Below are 27,068 nucleotides of genomic sequence, written 5' to 3'. Positions count from 1 at the left end.
TGCTATTCCCTAGAACTCCCTCCTCAACTTACCAACACAGTGCATCAGTGTCTGGTCCTCAAGGCACTGGGACTGGCGAATGCCCCAAAGAGTTCATCCGATGAAGTGAGCTTAGCTCACGAAAGCTGATGCTCAAATAAATTGGTTAGTCTCTAAGGTGCCACAAGTACTCCTTTTGTTTTTCCAAAGAGTTCAGTGACTCATAGATGGATTCTGGTGCCCCAAAGTGCATTGATGCCTTTGCTTCCTTGAGGCCTCCGTGCGGCTGGACGTGCCACCAGTAACCTTCTGAACAGGCTCGCCCACCACATTAAAAGATTCCCTCGAGGGCTCAGTCAGTCTCCATCCACTGCAGAACCCCTGGGACAGACATTCCCCCCAAATCTTATGTCCTCTGTGGCTTGTCCAGAGCACATTGTGAGTATTGGACTGGAAGTCCTGGGAGCGTATTGCATATGTGAGCAAGGTTTGGGGTACAGGCTAAAGTTCATACCAGTTCTCCCAGCCCCGTTATTATGGGCTGACAACCTTAGCATTGACCAACTCCCTTGTTTCCACTGAAACGAAAACAGGCTTCCTTTGACAGTCTCTGGCAAGGGATCTCCAAGGTTATTCTTCACGATGAATTCGCTGTTTATTACCACCCCCTGCCAGACTTCTTTTACCCTGAAATAAGACACCTACATTCTTTTGTTATTGTAGGGTTGCTTGTAAGTGCAAGGCTGCAGAAGCTGCTTGGTGGATAAGTTTGTGGGGAAAGGGTTGTGATCTTTTTTCTTAATTTGAACCATTTATTTTAAAATGACCCACCCAGAATCACACGGGCTTCTCTAATGGGGGTGAGAACACCTTTAGTTCCTCTGCCCGGATTGGCAACGTTCCTCTAAAGAGGTCAGAGGTTACATCTCTGTCCTGACTCGGAATCTATGTGCAGTCAGTTACCCAGAGGGAGTCTCGCTATTATTAACAAGAATAATAACTGCTCATTGTCTGTCTGGTGGTTAGATCAAGGGGTTGGGAGCCCGGAGACGAGGCTTCTCTTCCTAGTTCTGCCACTGACTCACTGTGGAAGTGACCTAACATCTCTGTGCCCCAGTTTCCCCATCTGTAGAATGGAGATAATGACACTGACCTGTTTTCCAGGTTTGCACGTCTGTAAAGCATGTCAGGCTAAATGCAAAGGTGCAGGGCAGTCATCCGGTAATGACCCTTTGGCCTCGTCTGGCCCCTTCCAGTTCAGGCTGTGAACGGGCTTTATGCACATGAGAGAATACGGCCTCCCATTCCCCCTGCGAGGAGGAGAGTGACGTTGTCCCTGCTGTATAGATGGGGACAATGACACCACCAAGCAGCCTCGTTGTCAAACCTCCCCCCCCCCCCCCCGGCCCCTTTGCATAAGAATTGGTGTCACTCAGCTGATTCCTGTGCTCAGATTACACCCTGCCCCAAAGCCACATTATAAGCCAGGGTGGGCAAACTTTTTGGCCCGAGGGCCACATCTTGGTATGAAAATTATATGGTGGACTGTGAATGCTCACGAAATTGGGGTTGGGGTACAGGAGGCGTGAAGGCTCTGGCTGGGGCCAGAAATGAGGAGTTCAGGGTGCAGGAGGGGGCTCTGGGCTGGGGCAGAGGGTTGGGGGGCGGGAAGGTGCGGGCTCTGGGGTGAGGCTGGGGATGAGGGATTTAGGGTGTAGGAGGGTGCTCTAGGCTGGGACCAAGGGGTTCAGAGGGCGGGAGGGGGATCAGGGCTGGCGCAAGGGGGTTGGGGCATGGGGGGGTGAGGGCTCTGGGGTGGGGCCAGAAATGAGGTGTTCAGCGTGCGGGAGGGGACTGTGAGCTGGGGGAGGGGGTTGGGTGCGGGAGAGGGGTCAGGGCTGGGGCAGGGGTGGAGGCTCCAGGTGGCGCTTACCTGAAGCAGCTCCTGGAAGCAGCAGCATTTCCCCTTTCTGGCTCCTATGCGGAGGTGCGGCCAGCTGACTCTGCGTGCTGCCCTGTCTGCAGGCACCGCCCCTACAGCTCCCATTAGCCGCAGTTCCCGACCAATGGGAGATGCAGGGGTGGCGCTTGGGGCAGGGGCAGCACACGCAGCCCCCTGGCTGCCCCAACACGTAGGAGCCGGAGGGGGGACATTCTGCTGTTTCCGGGAAACTCAGCATACGTGCCCGGAGCGCCCTCCAACCCCGCTCCCTGGCTGGAGCGCAGGAGCAGGACAAGCCCTAGACGCTGCTCCCCAGCAAGAGTTCGAGGGCCGGTTTAAACCGTATGGAGGGCCGGATGTGGCCCCCAGGCCGTAGTTTGCCCACCACTGTTCTAAGCCCTGGGGGGGTGCTCTCTTTCCTGCTCCGTGCACACTGAGAGCATGCCCCAAAAAGGCAGTGGAGTGACGTCACATGGCTGGCCCCTGATTCCCCAGCTTGTTAGCGGCAGCACCATGAATAGAGCCCCAGAGCTTTGGGTCCCGGGTCACTACTAGGCAGTACTGACCCAGCTCCTTCAAGCCTCCCAGCAGGGGCCTTGTAATGCACGCTGCCTTCTCCTTGCTGTGGCCTCCCCAGCATTCCTCAGGCAGCTCCCTTTGGCTCATTTCCATGCTCCGCATTAACGGGAAACCTGTTTTCTTGTCGATGCAGCAATCCACGAAAACGCCTTCATCCTCTTTATCACCTCGGCCCTGGGCCACATGCTCCTGACTTGCATTCTGTGGCGGATGACTAAGAAAAACACAGTAAGTCCCGAGGTACAGTAACCTTCCCTTTTCTACTGTCACTGCTCTTCTCTTGGGTGGGCTGGGGGCGCACAGCTGGGGGCGGAGGGCTTCGTGTCTGTCTCTCGTGAGCATGAAAGCGCCGCGACGGGGCAGGATGTCGGAGCGACTTTAGGGGGTGAAACAGACCAAGGGGAAAGGTGATGACTGAAAAACGTGTGACGGGCCAGTTAACCAAAAGGAATTGAGCGTTTATCGGCACACAAGCAGCTCCGAAGGCTTTGATTTCCTACTTGCTTCTCCGAAACCGTGTGCCGGGGTTAGAGTTGGAACCAAAACCAGTAGCTGGTTAAGGCCTCTTCTGTGACCCTGCTTTCCCTGACCCAGTACGCTTGGTTGATGGAGCGCCTGCTTTGGAATCGGGACTCTGGTTGCTTGGTTGCCTTGCGGGCTGGGAGCTCGTGTTTTGTGGAAGAGTGAAGACATCTGGTCTTGCAAGCAAACTGGAAAGGAATTCATTTCATTATTAATACACACCAGCAGAGGGCGATATTAGCCACACTAGTTTTTCTACATTAAAATATTTCGCACAGCTGTAAGCCTTCCCTCCAAGATCTCCAAGCTATTTACTGTCCCTCTGTAATCCTCTCAGCACCCTGCAAAGAGGGGTTAGGTCCCATTTTTCTCGGCTGGTAAACTGTGGCACGCAGGGGTTAAGTGACTCCTCTGTCATATAGCAAGTCAGAAATCGAACACAGGAGTCCTGACTCTCAGTCCACTGCTCCAAGCACTGGACAGGCTCCTACTTCCACTCCCTGCTCTGGAGAGAGTCGGGCTGCTGGTTTCCAGCATGCTGATAGTTTAACCTGCGTTGGATTGTTTGAGTAGTGGGATGGCAAATGCTGGTTCGGGAGCACTAGAGGAGCTTTGTTCGCTAGCCTGTGGGCTCCAGCTTTTAGGCTCTTTATTTTTTAGGCTAAGCCTTTGCATGTTCCCAGATCTTTCTGGATCTCAGTGCTCCCTAACTCCCCAGCTCCTGCTGGCATCTTCCTGTTTCCCTTCTCCCTCTGGTGCCCACTGGACAGATGCCCCATGTGACAATGGTGCCCGTGGGAGCCAGCTGAGGTCACTCAATCTTTCTGGATCTCAGTGCTCCTTAACTCCCCAGCTCCTGCTGTCGTCTTCCTGTTTCCCTTCTCCCTCTGGTGCCCACTGGACAGATGCCCCATGTGACAATGGGAGCCAGCTGAGGTCACTCAATTAGGGTGAGCTGCAAACAGAACGGGGCAGACAAATCCCAAACGCTGGTGGATATTCCAGTACTTAGATTTACCAAGCCAGCACAAAACTGCTTCTATAGTACCTCACTGGTTACTCAGAAGTCCAAATAATGCAGTTCCCTTAAAGCGCCCAGCCTCAGGCCTCCCTCCAGACACACACGTCAGATATGATGATAATTACTGAAAATCTTATCTCATCCTATAAAAGGAAAGGTTCTTCCAGCCCCAAAGGATCAGCCACACACCCAGCTCCAATTATAACTTAGATCTTACCCAAAATACACGCTTATAGTCAATTCTTATTAACTAAACTAAAATTTATTAAAAAAGAAAAGAGAGCGTGTGTTGGTTAAAAGATCAGTACACATACAGACTTGAATTCAATTCTTAAGGTTCAGATACATAGCAGAGATGAGCTTGTAGTTGCCAAAAGTCCTTTTAGAAATAGTCCATAGGTTATAGTCCAATGTCCATATTCAGGGTGACTCAAGCCAGTGACGGGGGATCTCAATTCTTGTGGCTTAAGGTTTCCCCCTCTTGAAACCCCAAGCAGATCTGAGATAAAATAGGATCGTGTCCCCGGGTTTTTATACATTTTCCAGCAGCCTCTTGGTCTGAGAGAATAAGCTTAATCTTGTGTCTCCCAAACACCCTGGCTTTTAGCATAGTGTAATTTATCCATTAAACAGTTCCTTTACAGTTTATCACAACCTTCAAAGCGACATATAGACAATAATGCTGTTTCACTCAAGTGTCATCATAAATGTTAATAATCCTTTTTTGATCTTTGAATCAAAGCTATAATAACAGACAAGACTTGTTTGCTTACATCACAAGACCTGAGCAAACAGCTACCCTTCTATCTCTGGTTTCAGAGGAACAGCCGTGTTAGTCTGTATTCGCAAAAAGAAAAGGAGTACTTGTGGCACCTTAGAGACTAACCAATTTATTTGAGCATGAGCTTTCGAGAGCTACAGCTCACTTCATCAGATGTATACCGTGAAAACTGCAGCAGACTTTATATACACACAGAGAATATGAAACAATACCTCCTCCCACCCCACTGTCCTGCTGGTAATAGCTTATCTAAAGTGATCAACAGGTGGGCCATTTCCAGCACAAATCCAGGTTTTCTCACCCTCCACCCCCCCACACAAATTCACTCTCCTGCTGGTGCTAGCCCATCCAAGATGGGCTAGCACCAGCAGGAGAGTGAATTTGTGTGGGGGGGTGGAGGGTGAGAAAACCTGGATTTGTGCTGGAAATGGCCCACCTGTTGATCACTTTAGATAAGCTATTACCAGCAGGACAGTGGGGTGGGAGGAGGTATTGTTTCATATTCTCTGTGTGTATATAAAGTCTGCTGCAGTTTCCACGGTATACATCTGATGAAGTGAGCTGTAGCTCACGAAAGCTCATGCTCAAATAAATTGGTTAGTCTCTAAGGTGCCACAAGTACTCCTTCTATCTCTAACAATGCCGGCTTGCATTTCAAAGCTCTGTTCATTTACATATCTTCCTAGCCAGTCTTTAAGGTTCAGCCATGGGTCAGGTCAGTCTGTGAGTTAATTAACTCTTTCTGGCCCTGTGTCACCTTCCAATGAGGTATTATAGTACACTCCTAAGGTCACACCCCATCCCAGAAATCCTGCTCACAGATTGCCCTGTCGTTGGCAGCCTCAGCTGCAGGGCAGACAGACCTGGAGATATGCCCAGGAATTCAGCCCTTCCCTCTGGGTCCCGGTCTCCGCTGAGGCATGCTGACCGCAGGAGAAGCTTGCGCTACAGCTGCAAAGTAGGCGCCTTCGGGCTCCGGGGCTGTCAGCCTGACCCCTTTCACCCAGCAGGGAAATCGACAAAGGCTTAGGCCGGGTCTGCACTAAAAAATTATGTCGACTTACCGTACGTCAGCGCACAGCCACCACGCTTACTAAATCGCGCGCGTGCTTGGCGTCTTGCGTCAGCGGTGCACGTCCTCACCAGTCACGCTGGTATCGGTTGTACTCTCAGGGTGAGGCATTGCGGGATGGCTCCTGCAAGCCAGTGACAGTCGCTGTAAGCAACACAGCTCTCCACTGACACTGCATCGACCTGATGACATGTCCACCATGACTGTGCTGCTCGGGGAGGTGGTGGTATTAAGTCGGCATAGAGAGGCACTTACGTCAGTGGGAGAGATTAATAAGACCGGGACTTTTCAGCTTGGAAAAGAGACGACTAAGGGGGGGATATGATAGCGGTCTATAAAATCGTGACAGGTGTGGAGAAAGTAAATCAGGAAGTGTGATTTACTCCTCACAACACAAGAACTAGGGGTCACCCAATGAAATTAATAGGCAGCAGGTTTAAAACAAATAAAAGGAAGTATTGCTTCACACAACACACAGTCAACCTGTGAAACTCCTTGCCAGAGGATGTTGTGAAGACCAAGACTATAACAGAGTTCAAAAAAGAACTAGATAAGTTCATGGAGGATAGGTCCATCAATGGCTATTAACCAGGATGGGCAAGGAAGGTATCTCTAGTCTCTGTTTGCCAGAAGCTGGGAATGGGCGACACGGGATGGATCACTTGATGATTACCTGTTCATTCCCTCTGGGACACCTGGCATTGGCCACCATCAGAGACAGGATGCTGGGCTAGATGGACCTTTGGTCTGATCCAGTATGGCTGTTCTTAAGTGAAGACGCTTCCACAGCTAGGTTAATGCAAGGCAGCTTACATCAACCTCACCGCATAGTGTAGACCAGGCCTTAGAAACCAGCATCTGCCTGTGGTGGGAAATGGTGCCTTGAGTCCATGGAGAGTTGACAAGTCACATGGTCTTTGGGTGGCCACTTGTCACATGGTACGCAGGTCCCCGTAAGGCCATTGCGCACAGCTTCAGCAGATCTTGGACTCGCAACCCCCTACCAGGGAGGTGGGCTCACTGCGCCCAGGTGAAATAATCCCATCTAACACCCTGAACGGGCCACCTCCTCCTGCAACACCCCTCTCAGACTCTCACCTGCATATTGGCAGAGGTTTTCCAAATGACGCGACTGTTTTAGCTGACTCATTTCAAGCGAGTGCTTGAAGAACAAAGCACCAGCTAATGAGGACTAAAGCTCCCATCGGTTGGGGTTGGCTGCAGGTTGCCTGATGGTACCGTCTGTCAGGGATGCTCTAGGTATACTTAATCCCACCTCGGCGCAGGGGGATGGACTAGATCAGGGTTTCTCAACCCCTGGGTCGCAACTTAAAACTGGGTCACCATGGTGTGTCAAAGGGTTACGTGAGAGGCCCTGGGGGTGTTGCAGAGCCCCCCTGCCCCACAGCCGTCAGGGCTCAGCTCCCCATTGCGACCTGGTGCACTGGGTCCTGGCACCACTCAGGTTTGGCCCAGCCACCCCTCCATCGTCATTGGTGCAGGGCCAACTGGGCCAAATATGAATGAGTGGCACTGTCAGGGGGGCCGGGCCAAAGCTGAGTGGCACGGCAACCCTAGAGGTCACGAGGCCAAGAGCGGGGAGCACAGCCCCGCGGGACAGGAGCTGCAGTACGCACAGTGTATGTATCTAGTACGTGTTACGTTAATGTCTACGTTCTATATCGTGGATAAGAAATACTTAGTAAGCCAGATACTTTTTGCACTGTGGCTATTGAGTGGGTGGTGACAGGCCATTTTACAAATGGGTCCTGAGCCCACAAAGGTTGCAAATCACTGGACTAGATGACCTCTGGAATCCCTGGCAGCCCTATGTTTCTCTGATTCGATGGTTGGGAGTCCCTGAACATCGGGAGTGTTGGTCTATAGAGCATGTTATAACTTTTAACCATAATAGAAAACACGTGCATCGAGGTAAAGGCATCAGATTGTAATGTGATGACAAATCAGCCCCGGCATAAACACCACTTCTCGCTTCTGGGGTGAAAAAAACGAGAGAGAGAGAGAGATCCTTGTAGCCTTGGGGGAAATTCTCTAAGCTGGGAAGGAGACCAGGAATTCAGATCTGTCCGGGGTTTGCATGAGAATGTACGGTTGCTGAAGCTGGGGAACATCCTGGTTTTTTTCTGTTCGAGATGGCAGCAGAAGTCTTACAAAGCGTCGAAGTGTGTTATGGACAGTTTTGTAGCAATATAATGGGGGAAAGGAATGCACGGGGCGTCCAGCCGCAGCCTTCATTGCCACCGAACATCGCTTTTGTTGGCCGATAGTCTGTGAATTCAACCCAGGTTTTCAGCGTCCCCAGGTAACATCTCATCTGGGCGCTACCCTGGTCTAACCAGGGTGTTGCCCAGTGTTAACCCTGCCTGCAGGTGGCTGTGCCCACCTGGCAGGGCTGCTCCTCCAGAGCCCACGATGTGAAACCTGAATCTGCCAAGTCACCCAATCGGCCGTTTCATTAGGTCCTTCCGAGAAGATTAGGAAACTCGGTGGGAGGTGGCTTATGCTGCTCTCCCCGTGTATGTGCATGGTGGGGATGATGGCATTCCTTACACCACTCCTGATCCTTCTCCCTCGCCCCTCATCTACCCCTCTCTTTTACACCCCTCATTCCCTCCTCGGGGGAAGAACTCAGGATCAAAGGAGTTCAGAATCGTGTCTCCTTATTCCTGAGAGCCCAGCGGTGTTTTAGTCATTGTCCATCTCCAGTCCTTGTAACCAGAGCTTCTGCCATGACCTCTGGCAACACCCAAGTGGCCGTACCCTCGGGGACACGCTAGGGCTGCCTACATGCCTCTGGTTGGCAGAGCAGGTTGCTTATTCTTTGTGCGCACGTGTAGGTGTGATGTGCCGTGCAACCCTCTGGGGACACCCCCAGCCATAGCGAGGCCAGGCCTGCACAGATCTTTCCACAAACGTAACCTTACAAAGACATGCTCTTGGCCTGCGTTTGGGCCCCGGCTGTGCTCATGGTCCATGACCGTCGTTGTCCTGTCGTGCTCATCACTGTAGTATCTAGCAGCAGCCTCTGAAGGGTGCGCTTGAGGCCTGCCGCAAAGACCTAAGGCTTTTGGCTTCAGTTCCTCCACTTAGAGAGGTCTAGAAATCTGCTCCTAAGTTCTGCAGGACTCCAGCCCTGCTGGCAGGATGCTCCGAGCTCCGATGGGTGCTCAGTCAGACCCAGGGGATGTGCGTTACTCCGGGCTCAACACCAAGAGGCATTGTCCTCTGGGCTGGCTGTGGAATGTGTTCCCTGTGGGTGCCACGGCTGAGCGTGCTGACAGCAGGGACCTCGCTCTCACCAGCGCCACTTCCTCTCCCTTTCCGGGCAGCGGTTCTGCGGACGGGGGGGAAGCTGGAGTCGCACCTCGGGGCCAGACAGGATGCATGGGGGGCAGCTGCTCAGTTGGCTTAAAGGTCTCTCCTGCCCTTCTCCGCCCCCCTCCCACCTGAGCATCTCAAGGCATTTTGCAGACGCTGATGCTTCAGCCTTGCAGCTTCCTTCCGAGGTAGAACGGCCTCTTTACCCCTGCTCAGCAGATAGGGACGCTGCGGCTCAGGGAGGTTAAGCATCTTGCCCAAGGTCCCCCAGAGTCAGAGTCTGAATCCAGATCTCCGGACCGCTGGTCTCCCGCGCTAGGCCCCGGACACGCACTTGCTTCTCTGCCACGCCTTCTTCCAGCGACGCTCGCCTGGGGCTAGCTGGCTGCCGTTAACACTGGGCGCCAGGAGGTGGCGCTGTGATGTGGGGAGAGGGGCAGCTGGCTAGTCACAGGTCGCAGATGAAATGTATCTGAAATAAATGGGTCAGGGTTTCCGTTCGCCCCAGAGCGCGTAGCGGTGGGAACTGCTGGAACCTGTGCAGGACCTTCCCATACTGGGCGTCATCGTCACTACACTGATCTGTTTGTGCAGCAGAGAGCCCTGGCTGGGGGACGGTCTCGGTCGCAGGCTGGCTGGCCCTTGGAGGAAAGCGGGGCTCAGCCCTGCCTGTGGCCGCCGACCTAGGGCTGAAAGGGTCGGGCAGCTTTAATGATCATCACTGACCCCAGCTCGAGGGGGCGGGGGGAGTTAGGAAACAGAGCTGAGAACTCAGCAGGGCAGTGAGGGCCAGGAGCCTGGGCTAGCTGGCTGGGCTCCGAGAGAAGGAGGCTGGTAAGCCTTCAAGGAGCAGCCTGGAAGTTTAGAGGGGGCAGAGGGGGGCTGGGTAACCTCCAGCTCTAAAGGGGAGAGAGCCGGGGGACAGCCTAGGGGCTCTGTTGAGCTGGGGACCTCCTGAAGGAGAAGCTGTGCCCCCCAGCGAGGGTCTGGGCAGAGAGCCTGGTTTTCAGTTGCAGGATGGTAACAATGCAGTCCCCGAGACAGGATGCTGTTCGGTGACCGTCCTTCCTCATGTATTGAGGAGCTTGTGGGAGGAGGGAAACTGAGGACAGGCACCGCAGAACCACCCGAGACCAGCAGGGGGCGTTGCAACACTGGAAAGCCCATCCACAGTCTCACAGGCCCTGTCTGGCCTGAGCAATGCGAATCTCCTGGGGTTTCTGTCCTATTGCTTGGTGTGTTTTCCTGGGATGACCTTGATTTTGATGGGAGGAACCTCCTCCCCTCTTACCCCCCCCCCACCCGCCCCCCCAGCCTGCAGGCTTAGCTAACAGGATCCCAGAAAACCTCCCAGGCCTACAGATCTCCCCAGCCAGAACTGGATCGAACTCATGCTCTTACACGTACTATGAGTTCGTCAGCAGGTGGCATCTTATCCTTGGGCGCCTGCGGGGGCCGGTGCGCTGCCTGATGTCCTGGGGCAGGGGTTTGTCCCGGGGGCCGTGCTGGAAAGAGAGGCCATTGGGCACTTCCTTTGGCTGGCTCCCAGGAGCAGGGCATTCAGTTCAGCACGCAGCCTAGACCGAGCTGCGCCTGGCACTGCCATGCCCGGGGGGCAAGGGGGGCCACGCTGGAATCTTTCTCCCAATCTCGGCTGGCCTCTCCGAGCCAGCGCCAGCCAAAGGCTTGGAACCTGGGGCTTGGGCCCGGCTCTTGCGACATGCAGGATATTTTGCAGGGGGCGGGAGGGCTCGGCTCAGCTGGAGAGCCCATCGGTGGTGGGGCCACATCCTCCTCCCTTCCCGGCTGTGCCGTTCGCGCCGGGGCTGGAACTGCCAGTCTCAGCACTGATTAGAGAGAAGTTGGGGCGGCAGCTGCTGACCTGGTAGGAAATTCTGACCGTGGGAGATTCTGGGGGAAAAACCCAGACAGTCTCCTTGTGCCAGGAAAGTGGCCCCACATCCTGACGGCAGCGCTGCTTTCCTGGCTGCAAACTCGGGGCCACCATCGGGCTCCCTTCTTCTCTTCCCCCACCCCAAGGGGCTGCAGAGGCGGGTTTCTGCCCTGGCTTCTGGCCTCCACCAGCGATCTGGGCAGGAGCAGCAGGCTGGGCGTCAGGAGGGCCTGCTGGGGGGGGAACAGAGCTCCGGGGGGATGCAGGGTGGCAGAACCAGCTAGTAGCAACAGTTGAAGGGGGGAGGTGCTGAGCTCCCTGCAGGAGGGAAGGGCTGGATGTGCCCACAGCAAGCCCATTTGGGACTCCAAGGAAGTATTCAAACCCAGCCCCACCCCCTCGCACTTAGAAATCCTCCTCCTGTGCCCAGCGGCCCCAGGCCGTTCCAGTTATGAGCCAGTTCCGAGGCACCATTTGCTTGGGAATCAGCTGGGCCCCTGTCTGACCCCCCCATTGGCCATAGACTCTCCGCCAGTTACCCCGGCCTTGCGCCCAGTGGCTCGGGTGTGGCTCGTGCAACTTCCAGAGACAGGCGTGAGATGGAGACTTCGCCCCTTCCCGGGTGACTTTGTTCCTAGGGTGAATTTCCCTGACTATGAAAAGTCGGGGCCTTATTTCTCGTTTAACGTTGCCTGACATTAACGTCCAGCCAGTGGTTCTTGGGGCACTTCTCTCCGCTGCCTTCGGGAGCCCCGACTGGGATTTTAACATAAACCACCTGCTGGCACAGGGGAGGCCGCAACTGGTCAGGGCTAAGGCTTTTTGCACCGCTTCTCCTTCAAGAGAACTGAGCAGGGAACTACAGAATGGCAGCGAAGGCCCCAGAAAGCACCGAGGTTCTGGGGTCAGATTCCCGGGGCAGCGCCTGGAACCTGCCCCCTTTGCCAAGCATCACGCAGTGGGCACCATGCTGCCCAGGGCTGGCAGACCAGTGGCAATTCTCCTCCATGCAGCTGGAAGGCACAAGAGAGAGACTTGGCACTGAATAAAGGCATTTCCTTGATGTTGTATGTGGACGCTTGGGGTGGGGGACAGGTAAGCGAGACCTGGAAGGGTGGAGCAGGGTTAGGAATGGCCATTAGGGTCTACTCCAGGTCCCGTATCCCATGTGCTGGGGGCCAATTTCAGTGCTGCTGTAAGAGGGTACAACACCACTGGTGATGCAGGGATTTGTACTGGGGGGGCGAGGTACACCACCACTGTTTTTGTAGGGCTTTGCACTCGGGGGGTGAGGGGGAGGGACGCAATACCACTAGTTATGCAGAGGTTTGCACTCAGGGTACAAGACCACTGGTGATGCAGGGGTTTGCACTGGTGGGGGAGGGGTGGTACAACACCACTGGTTATGCAGGGGTTTGCACTGTGAATGTGGGGGGGCAAGATATAACATCCCTGGTTATGCTGGGGTTTGTACTCTGAGGGGTACAACGCTGGTTCTGCAGGGGTTTGCACTTGGGGGGTACAATGCCCCTAGTTCTGCAGGGGTTTGCACCGTGTATGGGTGTTTGTGTGTATGCATGTGTGGCCCCGACAGGAATCTGAAGTCTTGCAAAAGCATTGCGCTGATCACTGCTCGTGTTGCAACCGTCTTTGAGCAAGGGCAGGAAGGCGCTGGGGAGAGACTTTGTAATGGGGAAGTAGAAACTCCAACCACCAGAGTTCAGTTTCCAGTTACAAGGCCGCCAGTCATGAGCAAACTAGCAAGGAAAGCTCCACTGTGGGGAGGAAAAGAGAGAGCAGGCCAGGTGTGGGGTGGTGCAGAGAGAACGAGGGAGGCAGAGAATGGGCTGAATAAAGGAGAGACCAGGACAGGGAGCGGACCAGTTTGGAGCCATCCATCCCCCTCTGTCCCCTGCCCGGAGTTCTGGGCCAGCATCTGCATTTTCCCAAGTCTTTCCCGAGTTTCACGGCGTGTGTCCGCTGCAGCCCCCCCCCGAGCCTGGCTTTCCCCTACGGCGCGAACTGGCAGTACAGTCAGACGCGCTCGATCCAGTTTGCGTGTGGCGCTGCCCATGGAGACACATTTCCCCTCTTCCCGAGCAGCCGGCCTCTCCGCGCTCTGCACTTCCTGCTGCAAAACCTCCCACCGGCTTCTGGCTAATGAGCCTCTGATTCCAGCTCGGTTAGCAGGACTCTGTGCAGCATCAAGGGGAGCTGAAAGACCACTCTGCTCTTCGGCATTCCCCGGGCTGCAGCCACGCCCTCTGGGCGCTGATTCCAGCTGAGCCCCCTGACCGGGAGCCCCCCAAATTGTATCTAGCGCATCAGTGTGATGGGGGTGGTGCCTTGTGTCAGAGAGAGACCAAACCAAGACACGAGAGTTGCTGCGTGTTAACCCTGGTGTCCTGGCCAAACTGCAGTGCCATCCGGCTAGCTAAACTGACTCCTGCTTTCCCCATTCGTCGTCTTATTCCCTTACCGTTCTGCAATGTGACTGTGGAGTTCTTCAACAGCGCCCAAGCTGGGCCCCAGAGGTGGCTGCATTTCTGTGGTGGGTGAAGCAGTTCCTAAACGCTCTGGCTGAGTTTGCAAAGGGCTTTGATGAAAGCTGCACTGTACGTCCAAATCTAGAGGTAGAGAAATGTGTGTGAGATGAATTATTTGTAGTCTTTAAAATGCATTTCTGGGCGGCCCTGAGCTCAGCAGAAAGGGGCATGATACAAAGGATCAATCTTCCACGGGCATTTTTATAGTACTTGTCACATAAGAGGGAGCAAACGGAGGGTCGCTCTGTTCACACCCGTATGGCCTATGGGAGCTGTGAATCTGTATCAGAACCATGGACGAGGTCACCCAAACTTGGGGGTGTGCTCACACTTCAGCCACTACACAGCAAGTGCAGCCCGCGGCGTTGCTGCTGGTCACTGAGATGAGCCAGCTATAAATATGCCCCCCCCCTGAAATTCTCAGCACAGGAGCTGTATTTGTCCTCACGTTCACCACATGGGAACCGGTGCAGAAAGCGCAGACACAAACCGAGCTGGAGACAGAGCTGAAGGGTGTAGCGCTCAGCCAAATGCCTCTAGGATCCTGAAGTTCCCGCCAGAGGAATGTTTCCAGGCGGAGATCTAGGGGTAGGAACTCCAAGAAGGTCCCCGGAAGAGTTTGGCTGGAGGGAGAGAGCTGAGGAGCTCTGGGATGGCTCAGAGGTGAAACGGGAGCAGTCCACACTGGGGTGCACTGTCTCTGCAGGTTTAAAGGCCCAAGGGTTTGATGAGGATTGAGATGACACTGGGGCCGCCAGGGGTCGGCACGACACAGCACTGGGCTTCCCGTTGTCCTGTCCAGCCTGGTGCAGAGGGGCAGGTAGCCCGGGGGCTTCGTGCTCGCTGGAAGGGAGCCACGTGGCTGAGGGGCTGTGGTTTTGTGGGCCGGGGGAGGAAGCTGTCTGCTCTCTTGCTGCTGACTAACTCCTGAGTGCATGGGAATCGCCTCAGCTCGAGGTGTGCAAACAGCTGGACTAAATATACTTGGCCGTGGTTTCCTGGGCCAGAGACGCGTGTGGTACCTACAGCCGCTGCACCAGGGCAGCTGCCTGGGACAGTGATCTGGCCCGGTGGGGGCCAGTGCCCAGCACCGCTCCCTGCCGTCTGCCCAGGGGGAAAGTGGGAAGCTGAAATGACTGACTGAGCGAGTTTGACTTCCTGCAGTTTCCAGCTGCAGCATCCGGAGCAGCCAGCACTGTGGGCCGAGCCTTCAGCAGAGGCTGAAGCCAGCTGGGCTCCGGGCTCCGTGATCACCAGGAGCATCAGAGTCCTCCGGGAAGCGAGGGGAGCGTGCTGCTGATGCCACCCATGCCAGTGGAGGGTTCAGCCCCTGTGTGCCTCCCTGGAAGTAGCTGCTGATCCACCCAGCAGCCCTGACCCCGCCACTGTCCGCATTCTGGCCCTCACTCTTCCAGACCGTGCTCTCAGCCAGGGCCTTTCTGCCAGGCAGCTCCCCAAGCGAAGTCCCCGGGGGAGCAGTTCCCCCAAGGCGACAGGATCAGAGCAAATAAATTTATTTGCAAATAAATGTGGAGGCTCCAGCATGGCATTGGGGAGCACAGGCCACTGGCTGCACAGAGGTGGGAGATCACACTGCAGCTCCCCACCGGGACACAGACTCAGTAGTGAGGCTGCACCCAACCCTGACACAGCACAAGGACCGGGCCTGCCCCAGAAACACCCCAGAGCCCTGCCCCTCCATGCCAGGTGCAGGCAGGCAGGCTTAGCAAGGCAGGATCCAAGTGTGAAGGGGCTTAGTGCGGGGGGGATCCAGGTGAGGGTTGAGAGGGTTCTGTGTGGGGCAATCTGGGTGCGGGCAGCTCAGTGGGGGATTGAGGTGCGGGGGAGGGGCGGATCTGGATGCACAGGGGCTTGTTGGGGAGTTCTGGGTGCAACAGTAATGGGACTCTGCAGGGGAGTCCAGGAGAAGATGGTTGGGGTTCAACTGGGGGCGGGGAGTCTGGGTGTGGGGGACTCTAGGGGAGGTTCCAGATGCTGGGGGAGTGGAGCTCAGTAGGGTGGGGATCCGGATGCGTGTGGCTTGGGTCCAGGTGCAGGGGGAGTGGGACTCATCGGGGGGGGTTCTGGGTGTGGAAGGGTGAAGCTTGGCGGGAGGATCTGCGTATGAGGGGGTCTGGATGCACAGGGGTTAGGTGGATGGGGCAGTAGCTCCCTGTACAGGGACCTCTCCCCCTACAACTGAGGAGCGATAGGTGCAGGAAGCACAAGGGGTGGGGATGTGAGTTTGCAGAGCTTCCTACAGCCGGGGGAGAAATCAGGGTGGGTCTGACATGGCCCCAGATGCTGTGCAGGGGAAGAGGAAGTCCCGTCCCCTCCAGCCCAGCCGGGACTAGCTACTGAGCCTGGCGCAGGGTGAGAGCCACCAGCCGGGTCTTCTCCAGTTCCACCCCGTACACCACAGTGATTTACCTCTCTACCAACTGCCCTGGGCACCTAAAACATACTGCTGGGGATGATCGTATGACCGCTCTTGTGACTTCCCTTTGCTTCCCCATCAGAAAGTCATTTTTCTGCGGGGAAGCAAAGAAATCTGCAGGGGAAATTAATTCTGCACATGCGCAGTAGCGCAGAATTCCTCCAGGAGTAACGAGTCCTAGGACCCTACTTGTGGGTGGATCAAAGCCTGAGTCCTGCTCTCACTCGGGTGCAAGCCCTGGCACTTTGCAGTGTCGACATAGCCTGAGCTTCAGACCCGACTCCGAGGGTCTATGTAGTGCGGTGTGGACGTTAGCACGACTGTGAGACCCGGGTTTACAGTGCAGTGTGGACGCTCAAGCACAGGCTTGGACACACCTAGTCCACAAGACCAGGTCCCACAGACCTGGGTGTACGATGCAGTGTAGACAGACCCTTAGGAACTTGTCCAGAGTCTCCCAGGGAGACTGAAGCAGAGCCAGGGCTTGAATCTAGATCTCATGATAACCAAAAGGCCATTGATCCTTCCCAAATTGCTCCTATGCATCTCGCGCCACCCAGCTGCACTACAATGGCCCTGTCCCAGGGATCTGAGTCAGATTCCACGTTCCCCCCTCCGGAAATGTGAGTCTCGGAGCTGGGCCCAGCCCGACCCAGGGTCCCAGATGTGAGCAGATAATTACAAAGGCTCTGCCCAAGGCAGAGTTATTTGGTAACGCCGCGGCCGGTGCGGACCAGCCCAAAGCCGTTCGGCAGCCTGGTGCCCCATGCAGGCTGTCCAGGACGGGCGGCCCTCAGGAGTGTCAGCTGGCTGAGCTACCCAGCCCTGGGGTTCAGGAGCCCGTGTGTGATGTTGTTACAGTCCATAGCGGCTCTCCTGAGAGTATTAAAATGGCTGGATGCTGTGAGATCTCTACAAGGTCTGGGCCACTGAGGAAGAAGCTTGTACCTCCTGTCGGAGTAAATGCACCTGTTGTCCAGAAAGATCCTTAAATGCTTCCCAGACTGTGTAAGCAGGGATTGGCCGCCCCCCCCCCACACACACACACACTAGGATGCAGCGGCTTCTGGGGTGGGACGTGGCAATGCTACACGGCAGGTTATAGGACGGGATCTGCAGGCTGACTCGTCTAATTGAAATGACAGAGGAAATGTTGGGTGGCAGAACGGAATCGCCGGAGCTGCCGTTTGACCAGGACGCTGGAGCTAAGCTGCCAACTCTTAGGGGAAGTGCACTGGGAGCTTGAGTGGCGGCAGGGTTTCAGGGTTCTGGTTGTATACCTCCTCTGGGAAAATGGCATCTCCAGCCAGCCTGGGTCTTTCATCCCCTCTGCTGGGGGCTGATTTGCTACTTGTAGACCCCTTGACTCAGAGTCACCATTTCCTGCTGCTCCTGGGCTTTTCTTGGGGGCCCCCCTCGTCCAAGTACTGGCCAGACTGGATCTGACATGGCTGCAGAGCTAGTAAAGTCACCTGGCTAAAGCCCCAGGGACGGAAACGTCTGCTGGCTAGAGAAACTTCCCAGCTGGTGCGTCTTTCCCTGGCTGTCGTGAGATCAAGAGTTAAAGCATCCCTGATGTTGGTACAGACTGAGTGGCCTTTTAGATCGAAGCCCTGGCCTTTAGATCTTAGCCGTGTCATGCCTTGAGAAGCAGAAGTCCCCAAGGAGGAGAGTAAAGCACCTGAAATCTTTTAAAAAGCAGCGCGTGCCTTTGGAAAGCTTCGGGTTCTGCTGGTCGGAAGGGTGAAGCCACAGTCCCTGTGCAGCACAGAGGCTGCCAGGCTTGGGATCAAAGAGCTAAGAGCTGCTGCTGAGTTAATGAGCGCACCAATGAGCCATCAGTTGTTTGTTCTTGCTGCTAGCCTACAGAAAAGTCATGTTTCCGCTGCCAGAGGGGCCTGTATGAAAACAAGGTGGCTTGTGACCTGCTTTTTCCTGTGTGAAGTTTTACATAATAGATTGCTGCTTGGATTGCTCACTGTTATTTCACATGAGGTCCTGACACTCAGATGATCTGGCCCCACCCCCCCGTTCTGCGACAGTTCATTTCAAATGAAATAGTCCATCCTCCTCCCCAGCCCTGCTGCTAGGGGAATGTGTCCTCGGGCAGTAGGCCCGGATTTGGGGGATCTTTGTAATTCCTCGGGGGGGGGGGCGGGGAAGCGCTCTCGTTCCCAATGATGGGGAGCAGCCTGAGTCCAATTTTATAGCATCTTCCACCCCCCCCCCCCGAGTAGCAGGCTCGGGTGTGGGTGGTGGGGGGGAACCTAGCAGATGTGAGTGTGGGGGTGGGAAGTAGTGCGGCCTACAGGTTAGGGCTGGGCACCAGCCAGAGTGGGGCAACCTGGATTTCTGCCGTCCGCCTTAGGTAAGCTATGGAACTTCTCTCCTATTTCCTTCTTTTCTTGGAAGGACTCACGGGAGGGCCAAAGAAGTAGTGAGCCCGGTTCTAGCAGCGCTTATGTTTGGCCCAGTATCTTTCCCGTGATTCTTTTGCCTAGCAAAACCAGCACAGTGCATTGTGGAGGTGATGCAGGAATTAGTGACATCTTAGCCTCCCCTGGAGCTATGGGGAACCCGTTGCCCTGGGTGCTGTATGGACAGTTAGAGACAGCCCCAGAAGTCTGAATCATTAAGGAAAGATCATTAAGGAGCTGGGTCACTGAGAGAGAATGTGACAGGCCAAAGGTCACACAGGGAGTCTGTGCCAGACCAGGGTGTTGAACCCAGGTCCCTGGAGTCCCCAGCCAGTATATTAACCACAAGCCCAACCTTCCTCCGGGGGTTTTCCTCCCCGGCGTCACCTGTTTGTGTGTTGAGAGCGGCTGGCAGCACCTACCGCGCTTTCGGTGGGGTCATGGAAACTCTGATGCTGTGATTTGAATGTTCCTACTTCTCAGCAGGCCCCATGACTTGGAGTTTCTGCCCTGCTGGAAACCTCAGAAAGGAGGAAAATCCCCTCCCACTGCTGAGAAGCAGGAATAAAACACATCTGTGGCTCCGGTGTGTGTCCCCTTTCCAACTGGCCTGACCCAGGCTTCCTGGCCGGCCAGTGTCCAGCCCCCTCGCGGTGACAGCTGTCCAGAAGCAGGTTCTGAAAGGTGCAAGCAGCCCCCTCCTCAGCGCCCCGTCTGACTCTATCCCCCGCCCCGCCACATGCCTTCGTCCATTAGCAAGGCTGAGCCGGGGAGGGTGGGGGGCGGCAAGCTGAAGTGTTTCCTGTTTTCTTTGCCTAGTGTCTTGGGTCTGGGTCCCCCCTGGGCAGCGTGAGAGGGAGGAGAGAGCTGCAGATGGATCTCAGGGGGCAGGGAGCAGTGAGGGGAGAAAGATGGGAAATTTGGGGGGGGGTTCTCACTGCCCAAGGAGAGGCAGCATCCCCCCACCTGCCTGACCTGGCTGCTGCAGGCATAAGCTCACCTCCACCTCACCTCAGGGAGGTGCCCTGCGGACAGGCGGGTCCATGGCTCTCTGATGTGTCTGGAGCTGCCACTGAGGGAGCCAGGAGGCCGGGATGGACCTTGGGGCTGCTCCAGCTTGCCCACGTTTCCCGTGGCCGCGCCTTTCACAGCCTGGCAGGCTGGACCCCGTGTTCTGGGGAACGTGGCCAGTTACTTGGGTCTGCAGGCTACCAGTGGAGCTAGAGGGTCCCGGAGCAGTCAGGCTGCGACCCCCCCGGAGATTCTGCCTGTGTGGGTCAGGGGGACGCAGACCCCCTATGGAGCAGCCGTGGCCCCAGCCCTTCCTCAGGGGCTCTCCCCCGTTTGGCCAGTAGCTCAGCCAGGCTGGCTCGGTGGGACCACGCTCCGGGGTGGAGGAGGAGCCCGCCCCAGCACTTTGTGCTGCTTGCGAAATGCCTTCGGTTCTGCACCCGCCCCAGCTCTGCTCCTTGGTGTGGTTTCCTCCTCCTCCTCCCCGCCCCAGCGGCAAGCGAGCGGGGCACAGCTCCGGGGGAGGCGCGGCGGCGGCTGCCTGCTTTGTTCTGGTGAACCCCCTGCACCTTGGCTGGTGCTCAACGCAGAGGGAGCCAGGCCGGGAGGGGTAGGATCCAGCAGCGGGGGTGCCGATAGCCAAAGTGGGAGCGGGGGGGTGAGCATTGTACCATCCATGGGCACGTCCAGCAGGATTTCCGCTCCTCACTGCGAGGCGTGCTGTGGTCACGCGACTTTGCGGGGGCACGCGAACTCTCGCTCCAAAAGCACAGGCACCAACCCATGGAGCTAATGGAGAATCTATTTTACCTGTTGGTAGTATAGGGCCTATGACACATGGTTGAGCAGCCTGATTCCTTCCTGCAGAGGCCAATGACCTGCACATAGACACGCACCCGCCCATTGATTAGTATTATATCCACTTCACAGGGAGGTTAAATGACTTCCCCAAGGCTACACGATGTGCCAGTGTCAGAGATGAGGTTACCCTTAGGAATGCCTAGCTCGCTGCGAGGGCACCCCTCTTTCTGGATCAGCGATCACCGGTGAAACAGCGCCCTGAGCTCCAGCTCCCGGCGCAGCCGCAAAGGAAAAATTGTTCTTCACCTATTTGAAAATTGTGTTCCTTGTACATTGTAAGGCAGCAAGATAATTGGTCGGTGGCGTTGGATTCATCCTTGCCCAGAAGGATGATGACTGTTACAGGAGTCTAGGGGTGCGCAGCTGGGGAAAATGGCAGAGAATTAGCAGGGACACAGCGCCGAGGGAGATGGCTCTTCTTGTTTGTGTGGGTAGCTTTCTGTGCCATTTATGGGAGCTTAGTTGCCACCACTTGGGGGCACTGTTCTAATGAGTGTCAGCTGCACTATCATGCCTGGGCTCTGCCGAGAGGTGATGGGGGGGTTGCCGTGTGAACCGTGCAGTTCGGGCCATTTCCAGGGGCTAAGGACCTCGCCTCTGCAGGCTCGGGCTGGGAGGTCCAGGCCGCGGCCTCTTGGAAGGGTACGGGAAGGGGAGGGGGTTACTCCTCTAACCCAGCTTCTGGGGGTCAGACCTTGTCCTGTCGGTCTCTTTCAGGAGTGCAAGTCCTACAAGTGGAAGCTGCTGCTCTTCCTCTTTAACCTCGTCACGTTCTCCTTGGCCGTGTGCATCTACTTCCGCCACAATTGGTACTGCGAGGCCGGAGGTAAGGTCCCTGAGGACCCAACCGCTGGGCCCCGTATCACAACCTTCTCCTGAATCAGTCAAAGAGCAGACGCGGCAGGGGCCGGTTTCCCTTTGCTTCCCTGCTAGCGTGCGTCTGCCCCCGCCTGCTGACCCCTTCTGGATACCATCAGTCTCCTCCAGCTCCCACTCAGGCCTTGGCTTTCTGGGAAGGCTGCCAGCATTGCTGGGTTTTGCAGTGGGTGTGGTGCTGGAGACACATGCCTGCTAGATTATGGACAGAGATCCGCCGTTCCCCGAATGGCCATCAGAAAGTAACGGCTTCCCGCTGGGCTGGGCGGGAACGGGCTTCTCGAGAAATGAGAACGTCTTGCTACCAAGCTTCAGCCCCTGTAGTGCCAGAGGCTCGGCTAACACATTGAGAGAGACGTGGTCTTGCTCGCATTCATAGTTCTTCCCTTTCCTATGCCCCATTTCCTCCGTTAACCTGATGGGTTCCCTCCCTTCCTCTCCTAGCCTATACCATCTTTGCTTTCCTGGAGTACCTGGTCGTCCTTTCCAACATGGCTTTCCACATGACCGCCTGGTGGGACTTCGGCAACAAAGAGCTGGTGGTCAGTTCCCAGCCAGAAGACAAACGTTTCTAGGGCGGCCTCGCGCCAGACAAGCATGTTACCAGTGCTGCCGACGGCCTCTGGAATCCTGCCGTTGGTGCGAGTCTTGGGGTCAGATGAGCTACCAGCTCCTGGGAGCGACGCTGGGCAGGGAGGGCTGTGATGCGCCTCGAGAGGAAACCAACAGCATACTTCGCTGAGACATCGCCAGGACCTCCCTGTGCTTACGCTGCTGCGGCCAGGACCCTGGCCTCCAAAAATACAGGAGGGTGGGGATTGCAGGGGAGTGGGATGGTTACGCACAAATCACACAGCAGCCTCTCCATGGATCTGTCATTCCTATCAAGTGCCAGGACAGGAGCGGGTAGTGGGAGCTGAGGGGGCAGGACCCAGGGTAAGTCAACGGGTCCTTACCAAGTCAAGTCAAGGGTGAGTCGACGGGGTAAGATGTTGGTCCGTGTGGCTAGGAATCCTTGTTCTGCAAGGCCGACTGATGCAGCAATGGGATCTTCTTTCCCGCCCCCCCGGCTCAGCACATTTCCTTTCCCGCACCTGCTGCCTCACCAGGGCTCTGGCCACCGGCCCAGACTCTCGGCAGGAACCACCACGGGTAACAGTCGTGTGCTCATTGACAGTGGAGATTCCTTGCTGTGGCCCTGGGATTGGAACAGGAGTTCTCCAGAGGGAGGGTCTCCAGTGAGCTCCTGACCCCCACTTCCACTTCCCGGCATTCCCTTTCAAGGGAACGAGATGGAAGGAAAGGGTGAGAATACTGGAGGAAAACCCCTCGCAAGGCATTCAGTGTTGCTCATTCTCAGCACCTTGACAGCAGAGGCGAGGGCATAACTTCCAGTTCCCCTTCACTCAGACATCTCCTTGAGGGGTCCCTGAATCATGACCTGGCCCCTTTTTCTGCACTGTCTTGGGCTGGCTATTCCTCCATGTGTTTTCTCCCCCCTCCAGTCCAACAGGTCGGCTTTGTTCCCCCTGCAGAATCCTTGGCCAAGGCCTCCCTAGGTGCTGTGACAGAGTGCTGAGGCCCAACAGACCGGCCAGCACTCTGATCTTTTCCCGTGTGATGGCTGATTGGGGGGGTAGGGAGCAATTAGCTAATCAGGTGGGGAGGTAGGGTGAGTTAGGGAATTACTTGGATGAAAGGCGGGGAGGCCGTTTTGGGATGGCAGGAGACGGGGCTAACTGTGCCTAGATTGAAGGAGATCCCAAGGAAGAGAGATCTGGTTTCCTCCCGGGGCCCTGCTGACCAGGGGCTGAAGGCAAGAGTTGTAGAGCGTAGGCGGGGCGTGTGGCATTGTCCAGGTGTTGGTGGAGGGGACTTGAATAAATTATACAGAGTGGACACTAAGAGAGTCTGAGGAGTTCCTGGGGCGGCCCAGGATGCAGGGGATACGCCCCCATCACAAGTGACTCGTGATTGGCGGGGGGAGGGGGCTCAAATTAAGGTGTCCTCCCCCAATCACTAGTTCCTCTTGGAAGTCTTGACCCTTGACTCCTAGGAACGGTCAGCGTGAGCGCGTGATTGAGGCAGGTCTGAGCTGCAGAGATTGGGTCTGTATCCAAACTCCACCACAGCGTGTGCTGTTGGGATTGGGGCTCCAGGTCGGGCCCCTCTCTTGGGGACATGGTGCCTCCAGCTGACCAGGCACGACTGCAGAGGGTGAAGCCAGGAGGTAGGGAGCAAAGCCCAGCCCGGCCAGGCGGGTGTCTCTTGGGCCATGCCTTCCTGCCTCCTCGACCACTCTACCAGGGCCGTCGCTGGTCTCCTTGTGAACAGCTGTGTCCCATCCTCGCCTGGGTCACTGCAGCTCGGCTGGCTGCTTGGAAGAGGAGTTGTAATCCCAGGATATGCAGGGCTGTAGTCTCCCTGCTCCACTGGGGGAGCTGCACTGGCTTTGGTGGAATGGCTCCTGATTTACACAGTATCAGGCCAGCGAGAGGGAGCTGGAAGGGCACCGCTGTAGCTTCCTGGATTTCAAGGAGGACAAGGGCTTATTTTGGAGGGTTGGAAGCACAGCACATCACCCCTGTGGCACCTACGAGAGACCACCCTCCGTGGGCAAGCCCCTGTCTTATGAGGCTGCCCCAAAGTCTCTCCAGGTGGGCTGTGCATCACCTCCATTAGAGCGCCCGCCTCCAGGCCGTGGTGGCTTTTCATGGGGCTGTTGAGTGATGCTACCAGGCTGGTTTCCACGTGGTTTGGGGAGAGGGGGCAGTCCCAGATCCCTTGTGTCCGTTTCAGTGCAGCTGCCAGGCTGCCTCACGTCCAGGCAAGCTGCAGCTGGGAGATTTTGGTGGTTCCCTCTCCCCAGCTGCATCGGACCCAGGCTCAGTGCCGGCAGCAAAGGCTGCGGGTAGCGTCTCCTCTGGCATGTGTGAATTTAGTGCCGCTGGAGTGAGAGCCCCAGAGACCAGACGCTTCTGCTCGCCTGAGCCAGGGTCCCAGCCAAGCAGTGCCTGGGCCTGCTCCCTCCCTTGCTCCTCGGCCCTGACCTGCAGGTGACCCCTCTGAGGAAGTTTGGGCTCTGTGCCTAGTCTGCTGTCTCCGAACAAGGGCGTGTTGTGTGGTGGATTTTGTGGTGTGGATACCTGCCCTTGGAGATCTGCACTGAGCCCCACCAAAGAGCCATTGGCTACCAGTGATGTTCAGTCCCAACCAACCTGGGCCAGACCCAGACCAGGGACCGTAGGATATAGGTACTCCCACCAATCTCATCACTGCAGTGTCTGAGCACCTAAAGGCCCTGTGTCCCATAGCCTGGCCCTTTCTGAGCTGGAGTAGAGTCACCCGATTGGCTTCTTGGGTGACGATGGCCTGGTGCTGTCCAAAACATCAGGACTCTGCATCCAACCTGAAGAGACCCTGTGCTTTGGATACAGAGCACTGGCTGGCCGTGCCGTCCCGCAGCGGCAAAGCAGAGGGTTAATCACCTGGTGAATTAACACCAATGACCTTGGTGGTAGCAATGTATTGGGAGCAGGGGAGGTGGAGGGCTGGCACGTGGAGGGACTCCCAGGCCTGAGAGGGCCAGCCTGGGAAAGGCACTGGAATACCCGGGGGAAGGATTCAAAGGGAGCAGGCCGGGCTCAGAGGGTAGGTTTAGGCCTCGTGAGGATCGAAGGGCGGGGCAGGAAGCCTGCCTGTGGTGCAGAAGGGAAGAGGAAGCCAGTCCCAGGAGCAGAAGCGGGAGTGGCAAGGGATAGAAGGGCTGCCAAGTCATTGACACGGCAGCGTGTGGGGTGGGTGAGGGGTGAGCCCGGTGGGCAGACTCGCAGAGATGACAGGAGCCTGCCCCAAGGGGATTCACCATGGAGGTGAATAAACCCGTCCCAGGATGTCTGGCTGAGCAGAGCTAGCAGGGTGCTGCGTCAGGCACCACGTTCTTCTTGGTCCTACGTGCCAAGGCCCTTTGGCCAAAGCCAGAACAGAACACTCCCAGTCATTCAATCATCCAGCAATGGCTGCCTCGTTGGAGATCAGGGAGGTGACACAGCTGATAAGCAATGGCAGATGGGAAACTCTACCTAGAAACATTCCCCTTGTTCGTTAATTCTTTTTCTTTGGCGTGGTGTTGCGGGGAATGGAGTATGGAGAACAGGCCCCGTGGCAGGGTTACAGGCATCCAAAATAGGGAAGGAACCTGTGTGATGTGTCTGAAACCAGGCAGAGGCCATCACGGACCCTCGCCAGCAGAACATGCGGGATGGTCTAGGAGCCCCCTGGGAAGGTCAGGAGGTGCTGGGTACCTTCAGCTGGTGCTTTTCTGCTCTTAGTACTGGTGGAACGCAGCTCTGGTCCGTCAGACAGCTGTTACTGGTCTGCGCCGAAAGGCCAGGTTACCCTCTCGCAGGTCTGAGGGGGCACCTACCTCTGCTCTCTGAGCTGCCAAGTGCCCTTTCAGAGCCCTGCTGGGGAGATCAGCTGCAACCTACGGGGTGACTCCTGGTCACTCATGAGGAGAAATCAGGCCCCCCCCCCCCCCCGACCAGGGCAGTGTTGGAGAGCGGCAAGCACAAGAATGTCCAAGCAACGTTCCCAGGAGTGAACCTGGCCTTGGGCTGTGAGGGCTCGTTGGGGTTGGGATAAAGTCCTGCTCAGTTCTTCGGCTTTAATCGTCACACTCTCTCTTCCTGATTTTCCTGGGCATTTTGAAGCTGCCGGTGCAGCCCTCTCTCGCCAGCCGCTGCTGCTTGCAAGTGGGATCTGCCGTGCGCATCATCTGTTACTGTGTGCAGTCACACTGTATTCTGCTGGCGTGGGACTGGCATGCAATCTGTGCCTTTGGTACTGCCGGATGTCTATTTTCATTGGTTTGGAGGATGCAATAAAATGCTGAGTATTTTCGTCAATTTATTTCAATGTTATTGGCTCCCGCGACCCTCCCAGTCTTGCCCCTGGTCTCATGTTCCCATATTCCTCTGGGAGCGTGCGGAGACCTTTCCCCTAACGGATCTGTTATCTCCAAGTGCTTTACAGACATGAATAATTACGCCTGCTAAATCTCTCGGTGAGGCACCTATTACCGGGTCAAATGCATCCCGAGTGTATCAGACCATACCCAGTGATTCAGTTGGGTTACGCCAGGAATCGGTATGGCCCATGATCCATAGACTCAAAGCCTGGGTACTATGGTGGCAGGCATGATAAATAAGCTAGATCCCTGTTTTGCATTTCAGGAAACAGAGGCCCAGCAAGTTTCGCTGGTTTTCCCAGAGTCACTTAGTGGCAGAGCCAGGAGCCCTGGTTCTAACTACTAGACCTCACTGCCCTAAGATGCAAGAAATTTTCCAGGAATTGCCTGGTTTCCACTTGATAAAACTTGTCAGTTTGGGTGGGGTCAGTCTAACATCATCGTCCTGTGACTTCTTGCGGGTTTGATTCACTGACCAGTTTCCACTCTCCAGCCCAGCAGCTTGCAGAGTCGGCTCAGCCCAGACAGGTAGCGGGTATCTCCTGTGACGCTCCCGGCTTTAATCACACACTGATGTAACCAAGACCAGAATCTGTTCCATCTTGTCCTATGGAACGTCCACCACACCTCTCAGCCTGGCACCTGGCCCTGTCACATCCAGCTCTGGGCCTCAACATGTCCAGGGAAAATCCTCCCTCCAAGTGCCAGGCCATCCGTGTACTGTGGTGAGCAGTGTGACTTATGAATGGCCCATGTGGACTCAGATCTTCAAAACTGATCCTTTGATAGCAAACCCCCTTATTCTGTCTCCAGTCGGACACT

At 56.0% G+C, this 27,068-nt stretch overlaps 1 protein-coding gene across 3 annotated transcripts in view; it reads left to right on the top strand.

The window, feature by feature from the left end:
• PGAP2 (post-GPI attachment to proteins 2) overlaps positions 1 to 26,184 on the top strand; it is a 44,006-nt gene extending 17,822 nt beyond the window's left edge. For 2 of the 3 annotated variants that reach the window (XM_048837989.2, XM_048837982.2), the window contains exons 4-6: positions 2,634 to 2,740; positions 21,119 to 21,227; positions 21,722 to 26,184. In XM_048837989.2, coding sequence (XP_048693946.1) covers positions 2,634 to 2,740; positions 21,119 to 21,227; positions 21,722 to 21,852 — 347 coding nt within the window. In that variant the 3' untranslated portion in view covers positions 21,853 to 26,184. The remainder of the gene's footprint in view (positions 1 to 2,633; positions 2,741 to 21,118; positions 21,228 to 21,721) is intronic. The other variant, XM_048837999.2, reaches the window with a different exon arrangement.
• The last annotated feature ends 884 nt before the right edge of the window (positions 26,185 to 27,068 follow it).

Source organism: Caretta caretta, chromosome 1 (assembly GCF_965140235.1).
Source record: "Caretta caretta isolate rCarCar2 chromosome 1, rCarCar1.hap1, whole genome shotgun sequence".
Taxonomy (NCBI): Eukaryota; Metazoa; Chordata; order Testudines; family Cheloniidae; genus Caretta; species Caretta caretta.
The sequence above is the reverse complement of the archived record's forward strand: the minus strand, read 5'-3'. Positions and strand labels throughout refer to the sequence as shown.